The sequence below is a fragment of the Schistocerca nitens genome, chromosome 1 (assembly GCF_023898315.1).
Source record: "Schistocerca nitens isolate TAMUIC-IGC-003100 chromosome 1, iqSchNite1.1, whole genome shotgun sequence".
Lineage (NCBI taxonomy): Eukaryota > Metazoa > Arthropoda > Insecta > Orthoptera > Acrididae > Schistocerca > Schistocerca nitens.
This window is the reverse complement of record NC_064614.1, coordinates 519,005,831-519,033,774: the sequence shown is the minus strand read 5'-3', so window position 1 is coordinate 519,033,774 and position 27,944 is coordinate 519,005,831. Positions and strand designations below refer to the sequence as shown.

The following is a 27,944-nucleotide window of genomic DNA, read 5'->3' as shown; positions in this document are numbered from 1 at the left end:
ATGTGACAAGAGTGCAACCCTTTCACAAATTGCTCCAAATTTCAATGCTGGGCCATCAACAAGTGCCAGCGTGTGAACCAATCAACGAAAAAGCATCGATATGGGCTTTCGGAGCCGAAGGCCCACTCGTGTACCCTTGGTGACTGCGCAAAACAAACCCTTACGTCCCGCCTGGGCTCATCAGCACTGCCATTGGACTTTTGACGACTGGAAACATGTTGCCTAGTAGGACGAGTCTCGTTTCAAATTGTATCAAGCGAACGGACGTGAAGGGGTATGGAGACAACCTCATCAATCCATGTCAGCAGAGGACTGTTCAAGCTGGGGGAGGCTCTGTAATGGTGTGGGGCGTGTGCAGTCTGCTACGTCAAGATACGACCTGATCACCTGCATCCATTGATGTCCATTGGGCAATACCAGCAGTACAATGCGATACCGCAGACATCCTGAATTGCTACAGAGTTGTTACTCGAGTCCATGCCATGTCGTGTTGTGGCAGTTATGCTTGTTTGCTGAGGCTTACACGATGTTAGGTGTATTATGTGGTGAGACAACGCTAAAATTTAAAAAAAAGCAGGAATGGCAATAAAAAATGGTCACTACTAACGTGACTAGTCGGGGCACGTTGAGAATTATTGCGTGGAAAGGTAAAAGGTGGTACTTCTTCACCAGTGTGACAGCAGAGCAGACCAGAGTGGCGAAGGGTAGAAGCAGCCCGAGGAAGTGACTATGACGGAGTAACAGGCTAGCGGAACACAAACTATCTTGTGGACTGTGTGACATCTTGTAATCATGACAAGGAGCGGTGGGTTGTTCCCTTTACAAGTCAGAATAATAATGAATTTTATTACATAATAATACTTAATCCTTTAAAAAATCAAAGCCAAGTAGAACACTGTGCGGCTTGAAGTCTGAATGCTTATTCAACGTGAACTGTGCATTTTATTGTTTGTTTCTAAAAATTTCAACTTTCGAGTATATTCAAAATATGGCTTTCTCCTTTCTTGTAAAGTATTTTAAGACTTCCTGAAGGATCTAGGTAACGAACGCAGGCATAAGGGAAAAGCTCTGTGTAAATGACTTAATGAAGCGGGTATGTATTGTGTCGCAGGCAGTAATTCTCTTAACAAATGTACATAGCAAACTGGTAGTTCATTTCAGAAAAGATTGCTCGAACACCGTAACTTAAATAACCCGGATCTGCCATAAAGACGCACTTAAGAGCGAAGCGGGACACAGTATGACAAACCCTTCAGAAAATTTTAAAATGCTTGACAAAAAAAGGAGAAAGCCGTATTTCCTTTACCCTTATGTCATCCGTGTTGGACTTTTCCAGAGAACTGTGACTATTTATGTCAGTAAGATTTCCAATAAAAGAATTACGTGCGTCATTCTGTTTCGAGTCATCTTGAGGCTGAACAGTGACATTATGTTACATTTTTGCTAGCTGGATACACCCAGTTGTTCATTGTTGTTTCATTTTGTTACAAAAACGTATAACAGCCACTTGTTAGCGTGATATGGCACTGTTGTTGTTGTTGTGGTCTTCAGTCGAGAGACTGGTTTGATGCATCTCCATGCTACTCTATCCTGTGCAAGCTTCTCCATCTCCCAGTACCTACTGCAACCTACATCCTTCTGAATCTGTCTAGTGTATTCATCTCTTGGTGTCCCTCTACGATTTTTACCCTCCACGCTGCCCTCCAATGCTAAATTGGTGATCCCTTGATGCCTCAGAATATGTCCTACCAACCGATCCCTTCTTATAGTCAAGTTGTGCCACAAATTTTTCTCCCCGATTCTGTTCAATACCTCCTCATTAGTTATGTGATCTACTCAAAGCTTCTATTCTATTCTTGTCTAAAGTATTTATCGTCCACGTTTCGCTTCCATACATGGCTACACTCCATACAAATACTTTCAGAAACGGCACTAACACTACAAATTTTAAACGGTAACAGAGATACCTACAATCTTTTCCACGGCATGGTTCATCATAAAAATGCATTCTTAACTTAGTTTCAACCTTATAAGACTAGAACAAGGGATCGATTGATAGGACATGTTCTGAGGCATCAAGGGATCACCAATTTAGCATTGGATGGCAGCGTGGAGGGTAAAAATCGTAGAGGGAGACCAAGAGATGAATACACCAAGCAGATTCAGAAGGATGTACGTTGCATTAGGTACTGGGAGATGAAGAAGCTTGCACAGGACAGAGCAGCATGGAGAGCTGCATCTAACCAGTCTCAGGACTGAAGACCACAACAACAACAACAAAGATTGTTGGTATATTTTAGATATGACTTTTATTAAGTTCAATATGCACAAATGTGAGTGTTGTGAACATAGTTCCGCATAGTCAGCGCATACACAACTTTCCCACTAGAGCGCGCCCCGCTAAGCACAACAGCGCAGGCGCAGCGCTCGTCTGTGTCCGCACTAAGAGATGGCGCTGTTTTAGAGACGGACCAAATTCTGCTTCCGCCGATCCGCGTATTAATACGTAACGCAGCCAGTGAGATTGCTGCTAACGTAGAACCTTTTCTCCTCGCGGACCACATTCGCGCAGTGATACCTGAACGCTTGAGGTATTATAACAAGTGTACAGACCTCCGATTAGTCAGTCTGCCTTAGTCTGTAGTCAAGTTTCAGTCTGCGCTAGGAGCAGCAGCAGTGGATTGCCACTGTGGAGAGTTAATGTGACGCGCTCTGGGTTTTGCAGATCCGGTCGCACTGCTCGTACCCGTGCGAGTGCGGGCCGCGGCCGCCGTCGTGCCCGGCCGGCGTGTCTCTGGTGCGCGACGGCTGCGGCTGCTGCGCCGTGTGCGCGCGCCAGCAGGGCGACGCCTGCGACGGCACCGCCCTCTGCGACGAGCGCCGCGGCCTCGTCTGCCAGTACCCGCACCGCACCGCCTCCACCGGCGTCTGCCAGGGTGAGCCACTCTGCACTGCTCTGTCCACTCGCCATCCACAGCCCCGCAACGAACGCATATTGAAGTTCTCGATGCAATAATTTACCAACAGCCGTATGTTTCGTAGAAGTTTATTTTATTTTATGAACTTCTATGTGCTACCACTTTCGGCATTACATTGAGGCCATCTTGAGTCCCCACTTGTCGTAAAATCGCTATACACGGAAAGGGCCATATAACTGGATCCGTGAATCAATCGTCCTGCAACAGTTCTTGGTGGCCAGGCGACACAGACTGAAAAAAAAAAGCATATTGAAATATACTTGCGTCACATGAAAAATTGTCCAATTAGTTTTGCTCTACTGCTAAATGTGATTTAACGTTTGGGGAAGAAAGTGAGTCCGTAATTGAAACGGGAAGTGAAACGGGAGACTCTGAGACCTCCATCAGCGGTACAATTCTTTTCACAGTGGTACAAAGAAAAAAAACGACAATAGAATATGGGTTTGCGATGCTTGCAATTTACATTGAGGTGATAAAAGTCATGGGACAGCGATAGGCACATACATAAATGGCGGTATTATCGGATACGCAAAAGGGACAATGCATCAGCGGAGATATCATTTTTACTCAGGTGATTTATGTGAAATGGTTTCCGATTTTTTTATTCCCGCAGACTTTGAATGGAGAGTGATATGTAGCGGCACCACCGTTTAGGATAGGAAAAATTACTTTTGTGGATATTCGGAGCATGAGTTACAGCCAGGTGAGCCGGCCGGGGTGGCCGAGTGGTTATAGGCGCTCCAGTCTGGAGTTACAGCCAGGTGAGCCGGCCGGGGTGGCCGAGTGGTTCTAGGCGCTCCAGTCTGGAACCGCGCGACCGCTACAGCCATGCCTCGGGCATGGATGTGTGCGATGTCCTTAGGTTGGTTAGGTTTAAATAGTTATACGTTCTAGCGGACTGAAAACCTCAGAAGATAAGTCCCATAGTGCTTAGAGCCATTTGAACCATTTGAACAGCCAGGTGCAGGCCGGATTGCAGCAACTTACACGTACCAGCAGTTGTGAAGGCAAATTGAGGCGACAGGGCAGTAGAGCTGCCACAGAGGGCGCACACAGCAGTTTCCATGGCGCAAGTCACAGGCAGAAGGGGCCACTAGACAACCTAAGTGTTACGCATACATGATGTGAGCTGGTGCGCTTCGCAAGACAGAGGCGCAATGCTGATTATAAATAGGTGCCATTTTATAACGAGATTGATTCAAGTGTGGCAGCTCTCCTGGACGGCAGGGCGAGTCACACCGACGGGCTACAAGCAGCAGCTGATGGGGCGACAGCGTCCCAGTCCACACCGAGTCGTCGGTTCGACCCTCTGAGGCCAATGTGGGGTCCTTAGCCAGCCAGTGGCAGGCCACTCTTCGGCTCTCTACCGCGTGCAGTTGCCTTGGCTCCCGACACACGCCGGATACTTCCGAGGTGAGGGCTGTACATGTGGACACCGGATAGTAGGTGCTTGTTGGTCGCCGCGATCTCTGCCACGACAGTGAGGAGAAGGGTGCAGCTGGCCGCCCATGGCTCACACCGAGCAGCGTTGAGTCAGCTGCAGGCACAGCCATCCAGACTTCATTGGCACACAGCGAGCTGGCCAAGGCCGGCACGACACAGCGTTGCATTGCACAGGCCGCTGGGGTGCTTCCTCAGCTTTGCGCGGCCATGTGGCGCAGACCGAGGTGAACGGAGCACTGTAGTGGAAGTAAATAAATCATTTGGAAAGTTCTCGCCGAGTTTCAATACACTGCATTTGGCGTCTGATACCACAACAGATAGTTGGAGCTAGAGATATATTCCGGCATCCAAAATATGAAGAGTGTGCCGAAAAATACTAAAATTCAGGCATCACTTCTCACCAGAGACAACGCAGAGACTGACAGACTTCATTGAACGACTGTGGGACGTACGGCGAAGGCAGTGAACATATCCTTTAGGAGAGTGCGGTGAAATGCGGCGTTAATGGGCTGTGGCAGCAGGCTCCCGACGCGAGTGCCTTCGCTAATAGCACGCCATCTTGTGGAACGCGTCTCCTGGGCTCGTGATGACATCGGTTGCGGCCTAGACGACTGGAAAACCGTGGCCTGGTCATATGAGTGCCGATATCAGTTGCTAAGGTCTGATGGTACGGCGCAGACACCACGAAGTCATTGAGACAAGTTGTCAACAAGGTACTGTGCAACGTGGTAGTGGCTCCATAATGGTGTTGGAAAGGACTGCGTGCTCTGGTCCAGCCGAACCTGTTCTTTGACTGTATGTTCCCAAAACAACGATGGAACTTTTATGGATGACACAGCACATTGTACCTGGCCACTGCTGTTCGAGTTTAGTTTGAAGAACATTCTGGACAGTTCGAGCGAGTGATTTGGTTACCCTGATCCCTCGACATGAATCACATAAAACATTTATGGGACACAGGCTAGAGGTCAGTTCACACACAAACCTCTGCGTTGGCAACACTTTCACAATTATGGATGGCCATAGAGTCAGCATCACTCATATTTCTGCAGGGAAATTCCAACGACCTTTAGAGCCCATGCCACACCGAATTTCTGCACTACGCCTGGCAAAAGGTTCCGACCTCAATGTAAAATGTCGATCACTTAAAAAATTAGGTGGTCGCCATTTTCCTTCACACACATTTCCAGTCTTTTACGGAAGTTGCGCATCACATATAGCCGGACTGTCACTGGAATTCGTTTAAGTTCCTCACCATTTGGATCCTTAAAAAGTTCCTTGATAGTGTGTGGTGGGTCACATCGCAAGATCTAACGTTCTGTATTCACAGTAGTAACACTGCCGCGATCGTCTGATTAAGTACAAAGGCCCTGTGATTCCAGACGATGATACGATATTCCATATTAGCACTTACTGACTGCCAAGTGGCGTTTCACGAAAAATTTCAGTATTTTCACTGTGACCAGTATCAAAAGTTAGCTTGTTAACAAAGCTTAACACAATATTGGCCCCATCGCTATCGATGAGACTGTCGCACAGGCCTGGCTTATCGTTCATGAGTTCCCACAGTCCGCAGCTCGTGGTCGTGCGGTAGCGTTCTCGCTTCCCACGCCCGGGTTCGATTCCCGGCGGGGTCAGGGATTTTCTCTGCCCCGTGATGACTGGGTGTTGTGTGATGTCCTTAGGTTAGTTAGGTTTAAGTAGTTCTAAGTTCTAGGGGACTGATGACCATAGCTGTTAAGTCCCATAGTGCGCAGAGCCATTTTAGCCAGTTCCCACAATCCCCGCAAACGCATAGTCTCTTTTGGATGTCGCCCATATTCAGTTTTTGCCCTATCAGAATTTTATATGCATTGCTGTTCCTTGTGTAATATTCGCCAATCACTGAGGTCAGATATGTGAAGTTGCTTGCGTGCAGAGCTCCTGTACGGGGCTAAAGGCTGTTTCAGCATCCTTAGGTGTGCACACGCGATTTGCAACTTCGACCACTGTTTCCCACCGTGTCAACCGTTTCCTCAATGTTCTGCACCCATACATTGATACCATGTGCCTACGGGCCTGGGGCATGACGTGCAAGACTGTAGTAAGCACGGAACAAACGTGGCAATGGAGCTGTGGTTGGTTCTGTAAAACACCTTCGCGCCAGCATCGCGTTGTTCACCGGTCCATGACACCATCTCTATTCAAAATCGATATCAGGGCCACTGGAAAAGGTTTGTTGTCAGATAATATCACTTGCGTTTTCTGATTCCTAACGTAACGAGCTATTTTCACTGCTGCCAAATTCCCCGTTTCACTGACGCAGCTGTTTTAGCCGTTATCTGTTGAGAAGCTGCTCTATTATTCATATCATGATGAATGTTCCAGAGATGATGCCTGTCAAGTTTGTTGGTTTGGGCGTACACATAGACATTAATTTTAAAACAAACGCTTTTTGTTTATGCAGTATGTTAGCTATTTCCCATATCTCTTTCCTCTTTTAAATTACATCCATCTTCAGTGGATTGTTTTACTTACCAGACTCACAAATTCTAAATATATTACTTACAGTTGCCTGCCTTCTCGTCCAGAATGTTTCATCCCATCTACCCACACGTTTGGTACGCACTACCACTGCACCTACAAGAACAGTTCTCTCACAATAAATGGAATGCTATTGCCAGACCAACATGAAACTTTTAATATCAAACAGTTAACGAAAAACGAATTGTGAATAGAGGAAAAACGAAAGGTTTTGAATGAAATATGTGACGAATTTCCGGAAGTGAAGTTGAACTCGGTCTCCTAATCTAAGGACAACATCAGAAGAAATGCAGATTTTGGCAGGACTCACCACTAACTACAACATTATATCTTTGTAAAAGCACATACGAAATGCTGGTCGCCCGAGGCGGTAGGGAAACGCTGTTGGTGCTCTACGGTTTTCCATGTTTTGAGAGTGATAAACCGATGCTGCAATGCTCACCTTCGGCTCATCACTGTAGAAGGTGTCACAAATTATCTAGCTAAATATCCGTGCAATTCTCATTTTTATTTACACATGCAAGCTAACTTTCGAATTTTTCTCACTTTGAGTGCACATGTGGCAGACGTGTCCAGTTACAAATTATAGATACTAATATTTCACTCTTCGCGTCAGTTTCGCATAATCTTTCACTGATTGTGGAGTACATGGCGACATATTACGTATTTTCTAGCATTTGCCAGTGTATGGAAAACTCTTACAATGTAGTCAACAATAAACTTAATTTGTGATTTTTATAAACTTTTAGCAAGGGAATCCGCATCCAATTCACGCGTTCCGTAATCTCACTGTATAAACAGGTATATTTTTGAGAATTTGCAAATGTATATTTTGAGAATTTTCATGGGTTCCTAGTCTCGTGCACAAATTACTTCGGCGTTCGTGATTTACAGTAACTGTTGTAAGAGTCTTTCTTCCCGCGCCCGTGTTCCCGGGTTCGATTCCCGGGGGGGGGGGGGGGGGGTCAGGGATTTTCTCTCCCTCGTGATGACTGGTTGTTGTGTGATGTCCTTAGGTTACTTAGGTTTAAGTAGTTCTAGGGGACTGATGACCATAGATGTTAAGTCCCATAGTGCTCAGAGCCATTTTAGGAGTCTTTCTTTCCAAATTTCAGTGAATATCAATGGGAATCAACATACTTTTTTGAGAATTTTCGAAAGATAAGAGTGTTGTGCATATCCTATTTCTAAGTTATTAGTGATTTAATTACTGTAGCAAATATTACGTGTAAAAATCATATGGTATTACATCTAGTTTTCCCTTTCATCAGGAATCAATATTATCAGCATTTATCTAATACATTGGATAGCCAGAATATTATTGCCACCTGTCTAATAGCCGATATGTCCATCTTTGGCACGGATAAAACCGGCGGCGAATTTGACATGGAAGCAATGAGGCCTCCATGGCCTCTGTAGAGACTGGCACCACATCTACAGACGCAAGTCACCTAATTTCCGTAAATTACGTGGAGGGAGCCGGGGGTTATGAGGTTTGAGACCACGTACAATCCAATCCCATACATGTTCGATCGGGTTCAGATCTGGAAAAGTGGGGGACCAGCACATCAACTGGAACTCGCCACTGTGTTCCTCGAACCATTCCATCAAACTGCTGACCTTGTGACGTGGCGCATTACTTTGTTGAAAAATGCCACGGCCGTTGGGAACATGACCCCGTTGGGAACATGACCGCCCTGAATGGGTGTTGGTGGTCTGAAACCAGTGTAAGGTATTTCTTGGCCGTTTTGGGTAACAGAAGAAATATTGAATTTAATTGATGAAAGGAGAAAATATAAAAATGCAGTAAATGAAGCAGGGAAAAAGGAATACAAACGTCTCAAAAATGAGATCGACAGGAAGTGCAAAATGGCTAGAGGACAAATGTAAGGATGTAGAGGCTTGTCTCACTAGGGGTAAGGTAGATACTGCCTACAGGAAAATTAAAGAGACCTTTGGAGAGAAGAGAACCACTTGTATGAATATCAAGAACTCAGATGGCAACCCAGTTCTAAGCAAAGAAGGGAAGGCAGAAAGGTGGAAGGAGTATATAGAGGGTTTATACAAGGGCGATGTACTTGAGGACAATATTATGGAAATGGAAGAGGATGTAGATGAAATGGGAGATAAGACACTGCGTGAAGAGTTTGACAGAGCACAGAAAGACCTGAGTCGAAACAAGGCCCCAGGAGTAGACAACATTCCATTAGAACTACTGATGGCCTTGGGAGAGCCAGTCATGACAAAACTCTACCATCTGGTGAGAAAGATGTATGAGACAGGCGAAATACCCACATACTTCAAGAAGAATATAATAATTCCAATCCCAAGGAAAGCAGGTGTTGACAGCTGCAAAATACTAACGCGAATTCTTTACAGACGAATGGAAAAACTGGTAGAAGCGGACCTCGGGGAAGATCAGTTTGGATTCCGTAGAAATGTTGGAACACGTGAGGCAATACTAACCTTACGACTTATCTTAGAAGAAAGATTAAGAAAAGGCAAACCTACGTTTCTAGCATTTGTAGACTTAGAGAAAGCTTTTGACAACGTTAACTGGAATACTCTCTTTCAAATTCAGAATGTGGCAGGGGTAAAATACAAGGAGCGAAAGGCTATTTACAATTTGTACAGAAACCAGATGGTAGTTATAAGAGTCGAGGGGCATGAAAGGGAAGCAGTGGTTGGGAAAGGTGTGAGACAGGGTTGTAGCCTCTCCCCGATATTATTCAATCTGTATATTGAGCAAGCAGTAAAGGAAACAAAAGAAAAATTCGGAGTAGGTATTAAAATTCATGGAGAAGAAGTAAAAACTTTGAGGTTCGCCGATGACATTGTAATTCTGTCAGAGACAGCAAAGAACTTGGAAGAGCAGTTGAACGGAATGGACAGTGTTTTGAAAGGAGGATATAAGATGAACATCAACAAAAGCAAAACGAGGATAATGGAATGTAGTCAAATTAAATCGGGTGATGCTGAGGGGATTAGATTAGGAATTAAGACACTTAAAGTAGTAAAGGAGTTTTGCTATTTAGGTAGTAAAATAACTGATGATGGTCGAAGTAGAGAGGACATAAAATGTAGACTGGCAATGGCAAGGAAATCGTTTCTGAAGAAGAGAAATTTGTTAACATCGAGTATAAATGGCTCTGAGCACTATGGGACTTAACATCTATGGTCATCAGTCCCCTAGAACTTAGAACTACTTAAACCTAACTAACCTGATGACAGCACAGAACACCCAGCCATCACGAGGCAGAGAAAATCCCTGACCCCGCCGGGAATCGAACCCGGGAACCCGGGCGTGGGAAGCGAGAACGCTACCGCACGACCACGAGATGCGAACATCGAGTATAGATGAAACGTCCCCTTAGAAGAATTATACACGACTGTGCTTAAACTGATACACAATATTTTTAGCGCAACGCAATCTGACTTTCAAAATCCCTACAAAAGAATGGCCCTGACTAACATTAACCTATACCTTTCACAAATCACTTACCTCACAAAAATCTTGGTTACTCGAGCTACTGCAATAAAGCAAGCGCCACTACTGCCAGCTAAATAAAAGATTCAAACTACTGAAGGCACGAACTACTGATAGGCATAGTTAGCAAATGAAAGATACTGATAGAGAACAACCAATGTATTTACCTCAATAGTCATAATATATATAGCAGTTCATGACAAATTTCAAAACTCCGCACATCTCTCTCCCCACATCCACCACTGCTGGCGGCTCACCTCCAACTGCGCAACGCTACGCGCTGTTCACAGCCAGCTGCCTAACACTACAATGGCGAGTATTACAACAATGCAAAGCAGCCACAGACTGCACACAGCACAGCCAGTGATTTTCATACAGAGGTGGCGTTACCAATAAAAAAACCTAAAGATCCTACTTACATAGACTTAAGTGTCAGGAAGTCGTTTCTGAAAGTATTTGTATGGAGTGTAGCCATGTATGGAAGTGAAACATGGACGATAAATAGTTTGGACAAGAAGAGAATAGAAGCTTTCGAAATGTGGTGCTACAGAAGAATGCTGAAGATAATGTGGGTATATCACGTAACTAATGAGGAGGTATTGAATAGGATTGGGGAGAAGAGAAGTTTGTGGCACAGCTTGACTAGAAGAAAGGATCGGTTGGTAGGACATGTTCTGAGGCATCAAGCGATCACAAATTTAGCATTGGAGGGCAGCGTGGAGGGTAAAAATCGTAGAGGAAGACCAAGAGATCAATACACTAAGCAGATTCAGAAGGATGTAGGTTGCAGTAGGTACTGGGAGATGAAAAAGCTTGCACAGGATAGAGTAGCATGGAGAGCTGCATCAAACCAGTCTCAGGACTGATGACCACAACAACAACAATGGAGCCTTATACGAGCTCCACTTGACTCATGGATACCCCCGTAAATGTTCACCAGAGCGTAATGGAGCCGCCGCAAGCTTGTATTCGTCGAGTTGTACATGTGTCGACGAGATGTCCCTTGGAAGACGACGGTTTCACGCCCTTCAATAGGCATGATGAACAAGGTACCGGGATTCATCAGACCATGCAACGGTCTGCCATTGTGACAACATCCAGTGCCTACATCAGTAATAGTTGCCGATGTCGCAGTGTTCTTGGTTTCGCCACGTGTTTAAAATACTCACCACAGCACTCCTCGAACATCCGATTAGTCGCTAAGTTTCCGAAATGCTCGTGCAGAGCCACCGGGCCATCACAATCTGCCCTCGGTCAAACTCAGATTGATCGGTCCCTTCCCCACTCTACACACGAACAGCACGCGCACTGGCGCTACGTACACCTTGGGTGTATCTGACTACCAGTCATTCCTCGCTAGGCGACGCTGCTATCGCCTGGACGGGTTTAATCAATAGTAGGTCGGTGGTGATAATGATCTGGCTGATCAGTGTATGAAAGTTACTTTCGTGTTTGATAGAAATTGTAACCTCAAAGAAGTCTCAGGGTATTTGTTGCCAGGTTTTTCGGTTGCCATAGTATAAATCTCGTTTTGCGTACTAATTTCTTCAGTTCGTAAAAAGGAGTAGTAATACTTTTGGCTCAGCAGATCCAGAAATTGAAAGAGTATCGGCTGGCTTATTTTCAAGTTCTGAAAAATTTTGAACAGCCCACAATGAGCCCGCATTGTGAAAGTACTGCCGAACACGGAATGAGTTACTTGACGTTCGTAAGCAGCTGGAAGTCGGCCTGACTGCTACCAAACGTTTGGAAACTGATGTGAATGGGAGTGGAGTGTATCCAGAACTGAGAGTCGTGCAGGAAGTAAGGGAGCCATCACTACTCGTTCACTTGACTGTGAGCTGTGCGTCAGTGGTACGGCTAAGCGCCTTCTACAGGGCAGACAGGCACGAGAGAGAAATAAGTGTGGAATTCCGATCCCTCTGATCAACAAGCTCGATGTACCATGCGTTTCACTGAAACCTAAAAAGAGCTAGAGAGACTCGGATCATATTGCCGGAAACCTTCTGTCTCCTGTGTAAAGAGGCGGCAAACATAAAAGATTAGGGGTGTACTAATCGACTAAGCGTACGGCGGGAAATGGCACTCTTTAGAGAAATGCCAGCAAGGGATGTGAAGTAACAGCTGGTGCACTTCAGGTGTATGACAGGGGGCCTCACTGAAAGTGTTGAAGAGACTATTTCAGATGAGGGAGGGGGGGGGGGGTTGTACAGCGCGCAACTATAGATCGTAGCGCACGTTGGAACAAGTGATGCTTGTCGTCTGGGCTATGGGGACATTCTTGGATAATTCCAGGGACTAGCAGAGGACTCTGACAAGACCAGCGTTGTGACGGCACTTACACAGTGCTGTGTTACACACAAAAAATATATCAATTTCTCCTAGGTGGCTACGTAACTACAAATCACATTGTAAATAAAAGTCACCACGTTTATTCCGGTCACATTAAATACAATTCTCCTCGAATGTGGTGACTCTGGATAAAATACACGACTTCTCTGTCACTTTGAAGCAAAGTTCAAACTGGATAAGTTATATGTTACTGACCCAGAATCGTAGCCAGGATAGCCAGAATAGTTGTCTGAGAAGTCACTCGGAAGTTACTTGATGAACATTGCTAGTCAACTAGCAGATAACGCTAATACAAGTCTGAGGTAACTGCTGATTATTTCATTTCACTGGGGCCCCAATTCTACAGGAGTTGGGTGGCCCTCTAAATACCGGTGGAGTGGAACATTGCTTAATCCAATCTATTTCTGAAAACATGATCATTGCAACGAAAGAGTGCAGCGATTTTGGCATGTCACCTGTCCAAGTGTAGCTTTCTGCAAACCAATCTGTAGTTATTATAATGTTGATGCTGTCGGGTGAGGAACCCGGAGTATATGACTATACCGATCGCAGGCCTCAGCCCTAGGATTCAGCACGCAGCCTCGCTCACAGTTTTTCGATGAAGATGAAAATTCACAGCATTATCCCCAGACGTGATTGTGGCCCTCCTGGTTCGAATGGGGAGATTGCACAAGGAAGGTTCTGTGAGAAGGTGGTCTGCGACTTCTGAGATTTGCGCCATAGATATGAGAATTGTATGACTCTCTAAGTGCGTGTTTACTACACGTCACAGGCTGCTAAACTGGTATCTAACTGTATTTGAGGTGCACACAAGGTTTTCAGATTAGGTGACTCTTAGTGCAGTACAGGTAACAATAGTTGTAGGGGACATGGATGTGTCAGTATAAGATTCAAAGAAATGCTCACAACAGGGCAGAGTGTCAAACGTCCAACTGATTAAGAGGCGAAGAATTCACAACAAAGCGCCAGGTTTTCAAGCGCTTTCAAAAATCTGCAGAGTTCACGTTACACTAAGTACAGAAATTTGTTTAAAGCCCAAAACCGATACCATTGAAATGAGATACTTGTCGAAAATTTAAGTGTATGTCGAAAGGATACGCTAATGGTAAATGCACGTGGCGTATTCGTCTCAGTAGACAAGAAAGCCAAACTCCGAAACGTACCTTCGCAACTTGCTTAACATTAGAGATGCTGCTGCATACCTAAATGCTGCCATAGAGGGTTCAGCAATTTTATGAATCAATTCCAGCAAGTCATTTGTCTGTGTCAGCTGCCACCATTTACACTTAAAGCGATGGGGATTTTGCAACGTAACATATTGGTAGGTAAAAAGACGAGGGCTAGTAGAAGTCCTTGGGTAACAGAAGAAATATTGAATTTAATTGATGAAAGGAGAAAATATAAAAATGCAGTAAATGAAGCAGGCAAAAAGGAATACAAACGTCTCAAAAATGAAATCGACAGGAAGTGCAAAATGGCTAAGCAGGGATGGCTAGGGGACAAATGTAAGAATGTAGAGGCTTATCTCACTAGGGGTAAGATAGATACTGCCTACAGGAAAATTAAAGAGACCTTTGGAGATAAGAGAACCACTTGTATGAACATCAAGAGCTCAGATGGAAACCCAGTTCTAAGCAAAGAAGGGAAAGCAGAAAGGTGCAAGGAGTATATAGAGGGTCTATACAAGGGCGATGTACTTGAGGACAATATTATGGAAATGGAAGAGGATGTAGATGAAGATGAAATGGGAGATACGATACTGCGTGAAGAGTTTGACAGAGCACTGAAAGACCTAAGTCGAAACAAGGCCCCCGGAGTAGACAACATTCCATTCTACTGACAGCCTTGGGAGAGCCAGTCATGACAAAACTCTACCATCTGGTGAGCAAGATGTATGAAACAGGCGAAATACCCTCAGACTTCAAGAAGAATATAATAATTCCAATCCCAAAGAAAGCAGGTGTTGACAGATGTGAGAATTACCGAACAGTCAGTTTAATAAGCCACAGCTGCAAAATACTAACACGAATTCTTTACAGACGAATGGAAAAAAACTAGTAGAAGCCGACCTCGGGGGAGATCAGTTTGAATTCCGTAGAAATACTGGAACACGTGAGGCAATACTGACCTTACGACTTATCTTAGAAGAAAGATTAAGGAAAGGCAAACCTACGTTTCTAGCATTTGTAGACGTAGAGAAAGCTTTTGACAATGTTGACTGGAATACTCTCTTTCAAATTCTAAAGGTGGCAGGGGTAAAATACAGGGAGCGAAAGGCTATTTACAATTTGTACAGAAACCAGATGGCAGTTATAAGAGTCGAGGGACATGAAAGGGAAGCAGTGGTTGGGAAGGGAGTAAGACAGGGTTGTAGCCTCTCCCCGATGTTATTCAATCTGTATATTGAGCAAGCAGTAAAGGAAACAAAAGAAAAATTCGGAGTAGGTATTAAAATCCATGGAGAAGAAATAAAAACTTTGAGGTTCGCCGATGACATTGTAATTCTGTCAGAGACAGCAAAGGACTTGGAAGAGCAGTTGAACGGAATGGATGGTGTCTTGAAGGGAGGATATAAGATGAACATGAACAAAAGCAAAACGAGGATAATGGAATGTAGTCGAATTAAGTCGGGTGATGTTGAGGGTATTAGATTAGGAAATGAGACACTTAAAGTAGTAAAGGAGTTTTGCTATTTGGGGAGTAAAATAACTGATGATGGTCGAAGTAGAGAGGTTATAAAATGTAGACTGGCAATGGCAAGGAAAGCGTTTCTGAAGAAGAGAAATTTGTTAACATAGAGTATAGATTTAAGTGTCAGGAAGTCTTTTCTGAAAGTATTTGTATGGAGTGTAGCCATGTATGGAAGTGAAACATGGACGATAAATAGTTTGGACAAGAAGAGAATAGAAGCTTTCGAAATGTGGTGCTACAGAAGAATGCTGAAGATTAGATGGGTAGATCACATAACTAATGAGGAGGTACTGAATAGGATTGGGGAGAAGAGGAGTTTGTGGCACAACTAGACCAGAAGAAGGGATCGGTTGGTAGGACATGTTCTGAGGCATCAAGGGATCAGAAATTTAGTATTGGAAGGCAGCGTGGAGGGTAAAAATCGTAGGGGAGACCGAGAGATGCATACACTAAGCAGATTCAGAAGGATGTAGGTTGCAGTAGGTACTGGGAGATGAAGAACCTTGCACAGGATAGAGTAGCATGGAGAGCTGCATCAAACCAGTCTCAAGACTGAAGACCACAACAACAAACAACATATTGGTAGTTTATTGTGCAGCATCAGCAAAGCAATAAAAGTAAACAGGTCGCACTGTAGAGGAAGTCCCTTGTCAGTGGTTTTATTCACTCGTTCTCTTCATTACTTTTTGCAATTCTAAAAGAGAATAGAGGTTTCACATACCAGGAAGAAACCTTGCAACGCGATTGTATACGGGTACTATATAGTTACGAACACCACAGAAACAGAAAAAAATACACAGATTACTCGCAACCCTTAAGTGAACACTAGGAACCCTAAGACAGCGTGAATGGGTCCTAGGACAAACTACATTGCACCCAGCTATATAGTGACCGCAGATAAAATGAAAATTATAAAGACACAGTTTATTAAAAAAATCTGCAAAAAGCTAGCGCTTTAAATTGGATAGTATGTCGTCAAGCCATAATAGGGAGAATGCAAGCATACGGATACCAAGAACTGAGCATGCTACGAGGAGTATTACGTATAAACAGTTTGGAGCTAAGAAAAGTGTGGGACCTCGCACACATACGTCAAATACCAACAGCAATAACTAGCACTACTGTAATGTGAGTACAGCCTCCACAGCCGACGACTCACGCATATGCCAGTGTTAACACTACAAATAGGCAATACGACTGGAATGAGCATCTGACGATCGGCACTGCACGTTGGCGCAGTGGAAGAGCGTTGCCGGGTGGGAGGGTGCGAATCTGTCGTCTTCCAGGAGAACAGCTCCTTGTCAACTGTACTCCCTGATGGAGTCAGGCTGGCGGCGGCCCCATTATGCTCTGAGAACTATTCAAGTGGACATCCATGGGTTTAGTGGAGTTCGTGTAAGGCAGCATGAGAGTACAGAGTAAGTCTCGCACATAGCTTTACAGATTGCCTGTGACAAGGGATTTCTTAAACTCGTCGATTTTTTAGCAAAAATTACAGCCATATTCATGCGAAACATGCAAATTTTTCGCCGAGGTGCAATAACACAGCTGAAAAAATTCACTGTGGAAGAGATAGAGTGACAGACTAAACAGTCGCCCGACGACGTAAATGCCATAGGACTTTGCCCCTCGTCGTTATGTAGGTAGTGTAATCTAGAAGACTGCGATACACCATTGACTATATGCTGAGAGAAACGAGGAACCTGCCAATGGACGAGACAGACACTAAATTACATAAGAAAGCCCGTGAGAATCGCTTAGAACCTAGAAAACATCTTATTCTTGTACAAGTCATTCTACTCAAAGACGTATGCTCGTAACGATTTATAAGTGATACGTTATTAAGCGAGCCAGAATAGACCGCGACGACTATTAATACTTCCTTACTACGGAGTATCATAAAATACTTGAAGACAGGAAATACTAAAACAGTTTCAACCGTTTTTACAAAGGAAGTAAATGCAAAACGAGAATTTCAGCAGGTAATTATTTTAACGATAGATGAGCGTATTCTTCGGAGTAAGAGCTACCAGACTGAATAAAACAAGTTTTTTGCTTGCTGCCTATAAAACAGCGCTGGACATGATTTAGCTACCGTAAAATGATGTTACTTCATCACAGTTTTTGAACCTGCAGCAAGCTATGCTTTTTCAGAATTCAGGCTTATTTTCCTGTGAAAACTTCAATCTTCATGACCAAATCTGGCTATTGTTTACGATTCTATGTGCATTAAGATGGTTCCAAAATAAAATAAGAAATGTACTAGTGTTACAGCATTAAGTAGACTGAATTTAGTGCAAGGGTATATCCCTATGAAATAACGTAGCAGAGACTTTTGTTGTTCTCAATCCATAATCAAATATTCCTCAAATTATCACTAAGTGGCGAAACCAGTTTATGATAAAAATATTTATCAAGTTTAAGATTTTCCAAAAAATGTTTGTCAGTTTCAAACTTTATCATTGTCTATATGAAACATCAGCAGATTGTAGAAACAACACCAAAAGAGATAGACACTTTACACACAGTAAGACCAGAAATGCTGAAAAAAACTTAAATGGGAATAAATGTTATTCAGTCTATTCATCTTTCCTTTGACTATATCATCCTATGAATACACGTTAAGTAGATCCGCTTGAATAAAGACTGGCAACCAAACACGAAATAAAAGTGATATGTTAGGTAGGTAAGTAACAATCTAACAGTATTGTAACTTCATATCAACCAAATTAATTTCCCTCCTAGAAATTTGTTTAGGTGCAACAATTTTGAGAATTATCTGTGACAATTTCTAATAAATTTCGTCAACTAGAACGGGCCAGCTCCAGAACTTGCCACATTTCATCATATACGAAATGCTGATGTCTTCTCCATCAGTCAATACGCCACGCGCTGGATAGTGTGGTCGCTCGTCGTCAACAAGAACGAAATCTCCCATTTCTATGGCGAGATCTGTAATGGCTTCAGAAGTGACGTTGGTATCAGGAGCATTCTGATCCTATTCACTTTCTCCCCCTCTTGACTGCCACTCATTAAGCAGTACTCTTTGATCTTAGGCAAATGATATGCATTTTCTGCGTAGCTCAACGAATAGTCGCAGTTTTCAAAGTCGTTGTAGCCCGTAATTCGTTTTCCCTTCCTTCCGCTTCGGTTTTTCGGTTCTTTATTGAGTTGTTCAGAGTAATTCTTATATCCATCAAGCTGGATCAATAGATCTGTAGAACTCAACTCACTCCTGAAACTGACTTTTGTATAGCCTTCTATTATGAAAATTCAGAATGGAAAGAATGCATTGTTGACCAGCATAACTAACCCAAAGAAACTTAATCTACGCGATGAAACTGACATCTCTCATCAAGTTTTTGAACTACCACAAATTATCGGACCATCATTATAACGAAATAATATCAGTGGATGTACTCTTGTAATTTCCAACAAAATCAAATGCTCCTCAGACTTCCATTATAACGGAATATTATCAGTAGCTTTTGCCTTCTCCTTTCCAACAAACGCAAATCCCGGAGCATTTGCATTGCTGATAAATTCCCGGAATATTTCCATATTTATAAAAAATGGCTCTGAGCATTATGCGACTTAACTTCTGAGGTCGTGAGCCGCCTAGAACTTAGAACTAATTAAACCTGACTAACCTCAGGACATCGCACATATCCATGCCCGAGGCAGTATTCGAACCTGCGACCGTAGCTGTCGCTCGGCTCCAGACTGCAGCGCCTAGAACCGCACGGCCACTCCGGCCGGCTCCATATTTATACCGATGGCTCTGATACCCTACATAATGGCAGAGTGTGTTGCGCGTTCCTGTGCCCAAGGACAGGTTACAATGAACTGATTTCGCTTCCCAGTGAAACTTCTAGATTATTAGCTGAAGCACACCTATACTCGTAGCTTTAAAATATTCGTAGGAACTCACGAGTAGAAATATTTTGATTTTAACGGATTGCAGGAGCTTACTCCACGATACAGACGCCCACTAATCTCAAGAAAACTAATCCACTAGTAGGCCCCCTAATGCACGCCATGAAAATTACCAAGGAGAATGAATATCTTGGGAAAAAGGCAAAATTTGTGTGGATCAGAGGACATGCCAACATTAAATATAATGAAACGGTCGATGACTTAGCGAAAATTAACGCTCAAAATGGCGCTTACAATGGCATTAACGCAATCAGACCTGAAGACTACACTATACAGAAGAATAGGATGTCAGTGGGGAGAAGATAACTATATTATCAGTACGCATCAGAGGGAAAGATTACGGTCAAATACAGCCAAGCATTTCCTCAAAGTCCCGGTTCCACATAATTAACACAAATAAAGAGTTCACAAGTCCCTTAATTCGCATGAGATCTAATCGTTGATCAGTCCCTAGACATCTTCAGCTAACCAAATGTGGCGGAATAACGGTAGGGTCATCAGTAAAATTTTTTTGATATAAACAGTGTGCAAAGCGGAAATCGATATTATATAACTAATCCTATGTAATTAAACATTATTAAGTACTACAGCAAGGCACTTACATCTGAATAATATGGTAGCTTTAAAACTATTTATGAAATACTTTGACAAGTGCAGCCTTATTCTGTAAAACTGCAAAATATTACAATATTGGGTATGACTGTATGACCTTCAGGCCAAAAGTCACCATAAATAAATAAAAAAATGTATAAAAACAGAGTTTAACACTTTTACCGCTATGTACGAAAGTAACATTAATTTATTTTCTTAAAAAAATTGGAGATGTGAAGAAGCATCCTGTACCTTACTTCAATGAAGCAAATATAATTTTCTTTAATTATTTTAGTTCTAACGGAAAAGGAACAGGTCTAGAAAAGACAAAATAAAAAAATGCCTTACTGGGTGTATCTTTGAAGGCAGGAACACTTTGAAAACTTTCCTGGAATTTAATTCCACGCGTTGGCCAGGTTAAAAACAGTATGGAGATTTATTTAAAATGACCTGTTAATCGAGCCTCCACACCTCCTTTACTTAGTTCCGGATCGATTAGGTCATACACACCCGCCTCACGAAGCCTCCTTCGCAGAATCGAAAACAGAAAAGCATTTCGAAAATACTAGTGACTGTGTAAAAGATTTGTGAGACTATTAACCTCACAGTGAAAATTTTGGTCGCATCTTTTCAAGGAAATGGCCCTTTCCTTCGAATATCCGACGGAGCCTGCAGTGATATCTACGGCTTTCGTGGTGATTCGATGGCTGCTAAGCGCTGCTCGCGAGTGAAGCAGCACGTCTGTTGTTATGCCGCAGAGGAGCTGGAGGAGTGTGGTGGGAGAGCGCCGTAATCGGCTTGGCCGCTTCTGCGGGTCGCCAAAAGGCTTACACCGGCAGCGCTGGCCGGCCGCTCTCGTGACGTACGGTCGTCGTCTCTGCGCACAATGACAGAGCTACTGCGCTGTGTCTGCCGAGTGAGTACACACAGCCGTAATTAAAATTCGTAGGATTCCTTTGAAGTCACGAAAATGAGTCCGTTTTTACGCCAGAGCGTAAAGAAGTAGAACTGCGTGTACGAGTTGGCGTGTAATTGAATTACATGGCTTGCTTTCGCGAGGGAAAAACTGAGGAGCATTTGGAAAAGAGGTTTATCATGTTTCCCTTAGTGAACTGGTGTAATATTTTGTTGCACAGAGGCGGCAATGAGTCTACTGTAGTTCTCACTGCAGAGAACCATTCAACCCTCCGTATTACGGTATATTTAGATATATTTTCTGAAAAATGCTAGGAGAAAGTATTCATAGGTGGTTTTGATGTCAATGTTTTTTCCTTGTTTTGTATTGATACTTGTTGCACAATAACTAAACTCCCTTAACGATTTGATCACAGGAACGCGATTAAGCTAAAGCTACACGACCGTTTTTTAACCCAACAATTCTACGGAAGTTAACGCAACGTTTCCTTAAGGTAGACACCTCTCTGTATCATATATTAAATTCAATAGCGTAATGTCTTATGTGTTAAAAGACGTAGCTTTTGGAGGAGTCAGCTACAGTATATAGTCATGAAGGACTTTCCACAACAGTGCGTTATTTAACACTATTACTCAAAGCTCATGTGGAGGATACAACTTGCGTCTTTTGACGCAAGAAATTTGACCTATGTACCTACGTCTGCCTTGCGACTTTGATGACGCGTCTGGCATCTGAAAATCTGCGTTTATTTCAGTACTGTCTAGCCACGTCATATACCAGAACACTGTGTCCCTATCTCTTGCGTTATGTATCTGGGTCAAAAAACGCCCGTGTAGCCTTATCCCTGGACTGAATTACTCTACAGTCATAAAATTCTTGGTTGTGGATGGTTTATTGTCAATGAGAATTCAACCGAAAATGACATTTTATAAAACGCCTACTCCATCATTTTCAACAATTACTATGGAGAATATCAAAGACAGTTTGGCTATATTCGTCTGGAAGATGATTGACGCGAAGAAAGCCCCAATATCGAAATCATGGATAAAAACTTCGAGATGGTATACAGTGCATCAACGGAATAGACGTGGTGTAAGATGCAGTTAAGGAAACTGACATTTCAGATGCGGGAAGAATAACTATGATTAGGTTTTTACAAGGTTGCTGCCTCATTTTTTCAATTATAATGGCTGTAAATGTCCCAGTAGTGTTTGTAGCCTCATAAGAAATTCAACTGACGTTCTATACCGATTAGTTACTGTGGACGAGACGTCGACGTTTCCCTACTCACAGAGACGATATAACAAGGAACTAATGGGAGGAAGACAATACATATATATGCGCCAAAACAGTTAAGAACGTTCGAAAAGGAAACATGCCAACTATAAACGCATTTCTTTCAAAGTTTTTGATAACCTTGATAGCCAGTTGAAGATTTCAAGATTATTCTAAATTGAAATTTTTAAATTTATGGTCACATGAAAATTGTGAACAATATTCTAATCAGTACATCGAAAGCAGCTTCCAAGGACTCTTAAATACATGTGGAAAATTCTTCGGCACTATTGAGTTGAAAAATGAGCTGACTGTACTGACAAGTAGTGAAGACTTAAGAAGCAAAACCATGAGTTTACTTTGAAAACTACTGAGCTCTAATTCAATGCTAAACAAACGTTGTCAGCAATTTCATATTTTAGTGTCATTACTGTATACAATGTTTGTTATTATGTCTTCAGTAGAAAGATAGTTTTCAGCCCTGAAGATAATCAAAAGCTACTCTCTGAATTGCACTAGAGAAGAGAGACCGCCTCATCTTGAAGTTATTTCAATAGGAGCTCCAAACCAGTAATATTGATTTGAGGAGATGGATTCCAAATTTTCTTCCCAGGAACGAAGAATGGAATTTTAGTTCCCCTGATCTTGCAGAGTTGGCCTAACGAAGTGTAAAGGACTAGTCTACAGTGAAGAAGTTAAAATTCCATAAGAACTTGCTTACAGTAATATAAGCTGATCTTAGGTTACGCATTTCTTTATCTACTATTTCATTGTGAACTGTTACTAGTTGTGATTTGAATCTTTAATATTTATTCTTTTAATTAAAAGTATCATCACGAGTGTTATCGAGATGAACTTGTCCCTTCATTTACTACCGTTTATTTAAAATTGTAATATTAATATCATCGTTTAACTAAGTGTACACATCTATAAATTTATATGTTAATTAAATAATTATGCATTACACACACACACACACAATATATAGAAGGAACTTCAATTGAAACAACTTCAAGATGTGGTGGTTTCTCTTTCCCAGTGGAATTTCGGGAGTACCTCTTGATTCTCTTCGGATATCTGAATGGTCACTGCTCGCCACAACTATATCCTCTGATATTGCTGTGCGATCATGAGGCAGTCGCTTAATAGTTACGAACATCTACAGGCAAATAAAAAAGTTTTTCGTGTTTACATGTTTTCAATGCCTCTTGGGCATCAAAACGACAGGATATATGTATGGGACACAATGATTGCTTGGACACGCACTGAACAGTGTGAACATTGTTATACAGGGTGGTGAGTTCGGAAACATGCCGCGTTTGCATTAGTGTTTGTCACTGCTGTGGGGACGTGGGCTACCGCTCCACGGTTACAGCAAGCGCCGCTAACAACATCTAAAGCCGCGAAGCGGAAATTTGTCACGTACACCGACCACAGGATTCGAATATGTGGGACCGTGCCCTGCACCCTTTTTTGTGTGGCAACATTGGTAACTGATATGGTAACATTGAGCGTAAGCCGAATTTACAGTTCAGATCAGAAACTGAGCAAATAAATTCAAGCTGTCCGTAATTAGGAAGGAGCGTAACAAAGCACTGTGTTTCTGTTTGTAAACAGAATCGTAAACGAGGTCCTGACGGGTTGTGTGTCTTCCGTTAATCCACTGCGTGGAAGAGGAACGAAAGCAGGCGAAATGACGCCACTCACTCCGCTTCATTAGTGCTCGCTCACTGCCGACAGAGTATACATCGGTCACAAAACATTGAATCCCGCAGAACACTGTTATCGGCAATGAAATGTGGCAGAATTGATACAGTAGTGTCTTTTTCCCCTCTCTCCCCTCGCCCCCCCCCTCTCTGTCTCGACTGTAGCAAGAAAGATACGAAAGCAACTATAGATATTTCTAGAAGGTACTTTAATGGGGAAGCAAGTCTCTGGTTTATCGAATACTTCCTTCAATAGTAGTGCTGAAGTGAAACGTTGTCCGAGATGAAACTCGAGAAGAATAACTTGGACGCCTTGAAATGCGATTCCACAGAAGAATATAATCAGTTATGTATAAATATGCAGTATCAAATGGTGCTACAGGAAAAAATGGGTAATTAAAGAAGCCCTTTTTGAAACAGTATCAGTATGGATGTCTATGGCAGCACTGTTAAGATAACCAAGCCTATTGAATTTGGAGGTTGAAGGAGACAATGGGAAAGTGTTACAGAGACAAACGAAAATTATAATATAGTGAAAAAGTGTAATATAGATAAAAATTGGAATAAGCAAACATCATCAATGATGACTGTGTCTACTTGTTGCATCTATAATACATCTTTATATTTTAGATTTCAGTAAAGTTATATGCTGTATATTTTGCTTACATACACGTTACTTTCGATGCTTATTACACCTTCAACAGGCTTTAATAACATTTTTTTCTATTACTACTTGCAGGGTTTGAAGCTGAAGGCCATTTGATACAATTCCTCTACTCATTCTTTGTCTTTGGCATTTAGAAGCCCTTTTTCGTTTTTATACATTCATATTTCATGTTCAGTCCAATATAATTTCGCAAAATTTTCAGTATTAGTTGACCATACAAATTCTGTTGTTGCTGCATTTATTTTTACACTCAGTGCCGTATTATGTATTTATTTGTTTCGTGGGTATTTCCAATATCATGAATGCAGTGTTTGTAGGCTCACTTCTGTCTTCTCGTTCATGTGTGCACTCACTTGCTAGTTTGTTTGCGTGTGTGTGTGTGTGTGCACTCACATCTTTTTCCTCTCCCCATTCCCCCTTACTCACAACCGTGCAACCTCTACCAGCGTCCTCTCTCACTCTTCTCTGGCTCCATCAGGCCCCATTTCCGGCAACACAGTGCAGTCAGGCTGCCACTCCTCACACCGCTGCTCTAATTTTGACGCACACATACACACGCATACAGACACGAGTGCGCAGGAACAAAAGGGAACGTATAAACAGCGCATTCGCGATGTTCGTGCCCACAAAACAAATAAATAGCAAATTAACGCACAACTTAGCGCTGAGTGCATAGGAAATACAGGTACATTAGAACTTCTGTGGGAAAATTTTACACACGTAAAGTGAAATACATATAACACCCACACACAATTACGAGATAAATGAACTCCCAGAAGCTGAAAAGACAGAGTAGTGACAGCTAAATCAAGCTTTTTTCGACTGCTACCTCTGCCAACAACGAGAGGAGAAACCAGTTACCACCATATATGAAAAGGATACATAAACTTTATCATTAACGTGTACAAAGCATCATATTTGTCACCGAAACAATGTTTAATTTCGTAGTAATCGAAGTGTATATATGTAATATATATGTAAAATGCTTAAAAAGTCACCACCAATCATACTTTATCAATTAAGTGAATCACGACTATTCAAAACTTTATTTGGAGTTAAGAGAAGTCATATATTATGTGCTACAAGAAAGTTGTTGCGGAAAACAAACAGACTAGAATGCGTATAGGAAGCTGTGGTGTGCTATGGAGACTGACGGCTTAAGGTAACACAGAAGAAAAGAAAGAAACAGCGAGAGTATGGAAGATCCTTACACATGAGGTTGAATATGAAAACTGGAGATCACCTTAATGGCACTAACCATAGTCAAGTGTTCGTGATGTAATTCTGTCAAAGTAGCAGTCGAGCCAACACAGTTTCATTATAATGTCCCTTTAGACTCAACGATCATATTTTTACTTTTAGCGAGAGGTGTCTCTCTCTCGTTACCTAACAACCCTGAATTTAAAAATATTCTTATTACAATTGGTGAGTCATTCATTCCACGTTTCACAGATACAGCCTTGACACTTAACTGGAAGGCCAAACGGAACCACCACCTTTAGAATATAATATCAATCTGGGACTGGTGTATTGTTGTCCACTAGTTTCCAGGGTGGTAAGATGAAGCTGAACAACAACAGCCGCACTCATACATGTATTTTATGACCACCGTGTAGTTTCCAGATGATTTTTGAGGCGGTTGAGAGTAATTTCTATGTTGATGACCATACGACGACTTCCTGTAAAATATTATAACGGCATCTGTACGGAATAGCCTGACACGTTCCTGCTTTAGTGGCTGTTGGCTACAGTTACGTCTTGTTTTCTTCTGAGATATCATCACATTGATAGTGATTAAAATTCTTCTGGGTATTATGCCACGTCATTGCTAAAAACTAACAATAATAATAAACTAAAACCGACGTTTCAGCCAAATTGCAACCGCTTTCCTCAGGGCTGAAACGTCGCTTTTAGTTTATTATTATTGTTAGTTTTTAACAATGACGCGGCATAATACCCAGAAGAATTTTAATCACTATGACACCGGCCGCGGAAGCTTACGTTCTCACATGACATTTATTGTTTTATAGTGACAAAGCCCTCTTTTAGCCTAATTGTAATATAATGGTTTTACCTTTAGTAGCCTGCCTAGCAGTCCTTTCTACATCTTCAACCACTGTCCATTTTCGTGGGACATGATCAGGTTCGTCGGTTTTGCCACAGTCGCAGGAAGTCGTTCCCTCCAACCAATTCTATTCAGATACGTGGGGTATGGCCCATATCCGCTACTCAGTTCATAGTGTGACGTCGAAGCTTTTCGTTTACACCAGGAAGAGGAGAACACCAATCACAATGCGTAAATCTTCATAACTCCACAAATGGTGCATTGCGAGGTTTACTATATCTGAACATTCCCATGCAGCCTCTAATAATACTATTAATATCGGAGAAAAATTACCAGTTGTACAGAATGTTAAACACATTATACCTGCTAGACCTCTTCAATTAATACGAAACTAATAAGAACGTGTATACAATATTGCGGCTGTTATCAACGAGACGTCATTGCAATATATTGTTTATTAGTTAGTTGATAACAAGTCTCGCTTTAAGAGACCATCTCAGGTGCCAGTTGGATAAGCAATAATTAAAATACTTGTAGGATATTCTGAAGATTTTGTTCCTTCCGTATAAAAGTTTGATGTCTTGAAGAATTCCCAGGCAGTCTCTCCCAATGCTGGCTGGAAGACTGGTTATTACATTGAGATTGGAAAAGACGTCTTTCCGAGTGGCTTGCGGCCCCGTCTTCGCCTAAGGAACTGCCGACTGAAATAATACAGTCGGCCCGTGCCGCCTCATATCTCCGCTTCAGTGCTGAAGCTCCCCACTTCCCCACCTCTCCACTTCCCATGAATAATTTCTTTCATGTTCTTCCCGCAAATTTCCGGTCTGCGGCGTTATTAATGCAGCTCTGTTGGAGCTCGGCCCAGGTCCCGGTTTGCCCTCTGGGATTTCGCGGTGCTGTGACAGCAAACCTGGCCATTCCGAAAGTGGTTTCCCCAGAGTTTGCTCGCGTGCTGAAAGGACGCTCATAATATGATTTCAGTTGCTAGCTTTCTGATTTTTAACGCAGTAGCTACATAGGCCAAAGGGTACTCCTTACAAAGCTATATAGAATAATCTTTATATGTTATTTAGAGCTGATACATGGAAAGAATTAAGTGTTGCTTCTCCATCATTACAAATTAAGGTGAAAACATTCGCTGGCTTTCAAGAGACGCATTGTGATAAAATATGCCTGTTTAGGTGGATTGCACTTGTGATTCATCTGTATTGACCTCCGAAAAGAAGTATACAAAATGTTCCCAGGCTACATTGACTAGTGCAAGTACGTTTGTTAGGTCATAGACTGGGATACTGGCCCATCGCATTTATGAGA

The 27,944-nt window shown here is 42.5% G+C and overlaps 1 protein-coding gene across 1 annotated transcript in view; it reads left to right on the top strand.

Moving 5' to 3' along the window:
* The window catches only part of LOC126258634 (CCN family member 4), a 308,685-nt gene that overhangs the window by 197,112 nt on the left and 83,629 nt on the right, over positions 1–27,944 (top strand). Inside the window, exon 3 of the mRNA XM_049955661.1 lies at positions 2,726–2,936. Within this exon, the coding sequence (XP_049811618.1) occupies positions 2,726–2,936 (211 nt within the window). The remainder of the gene's footprint in view (positions 1–2,725; positions 2,937–27,944) is intronic.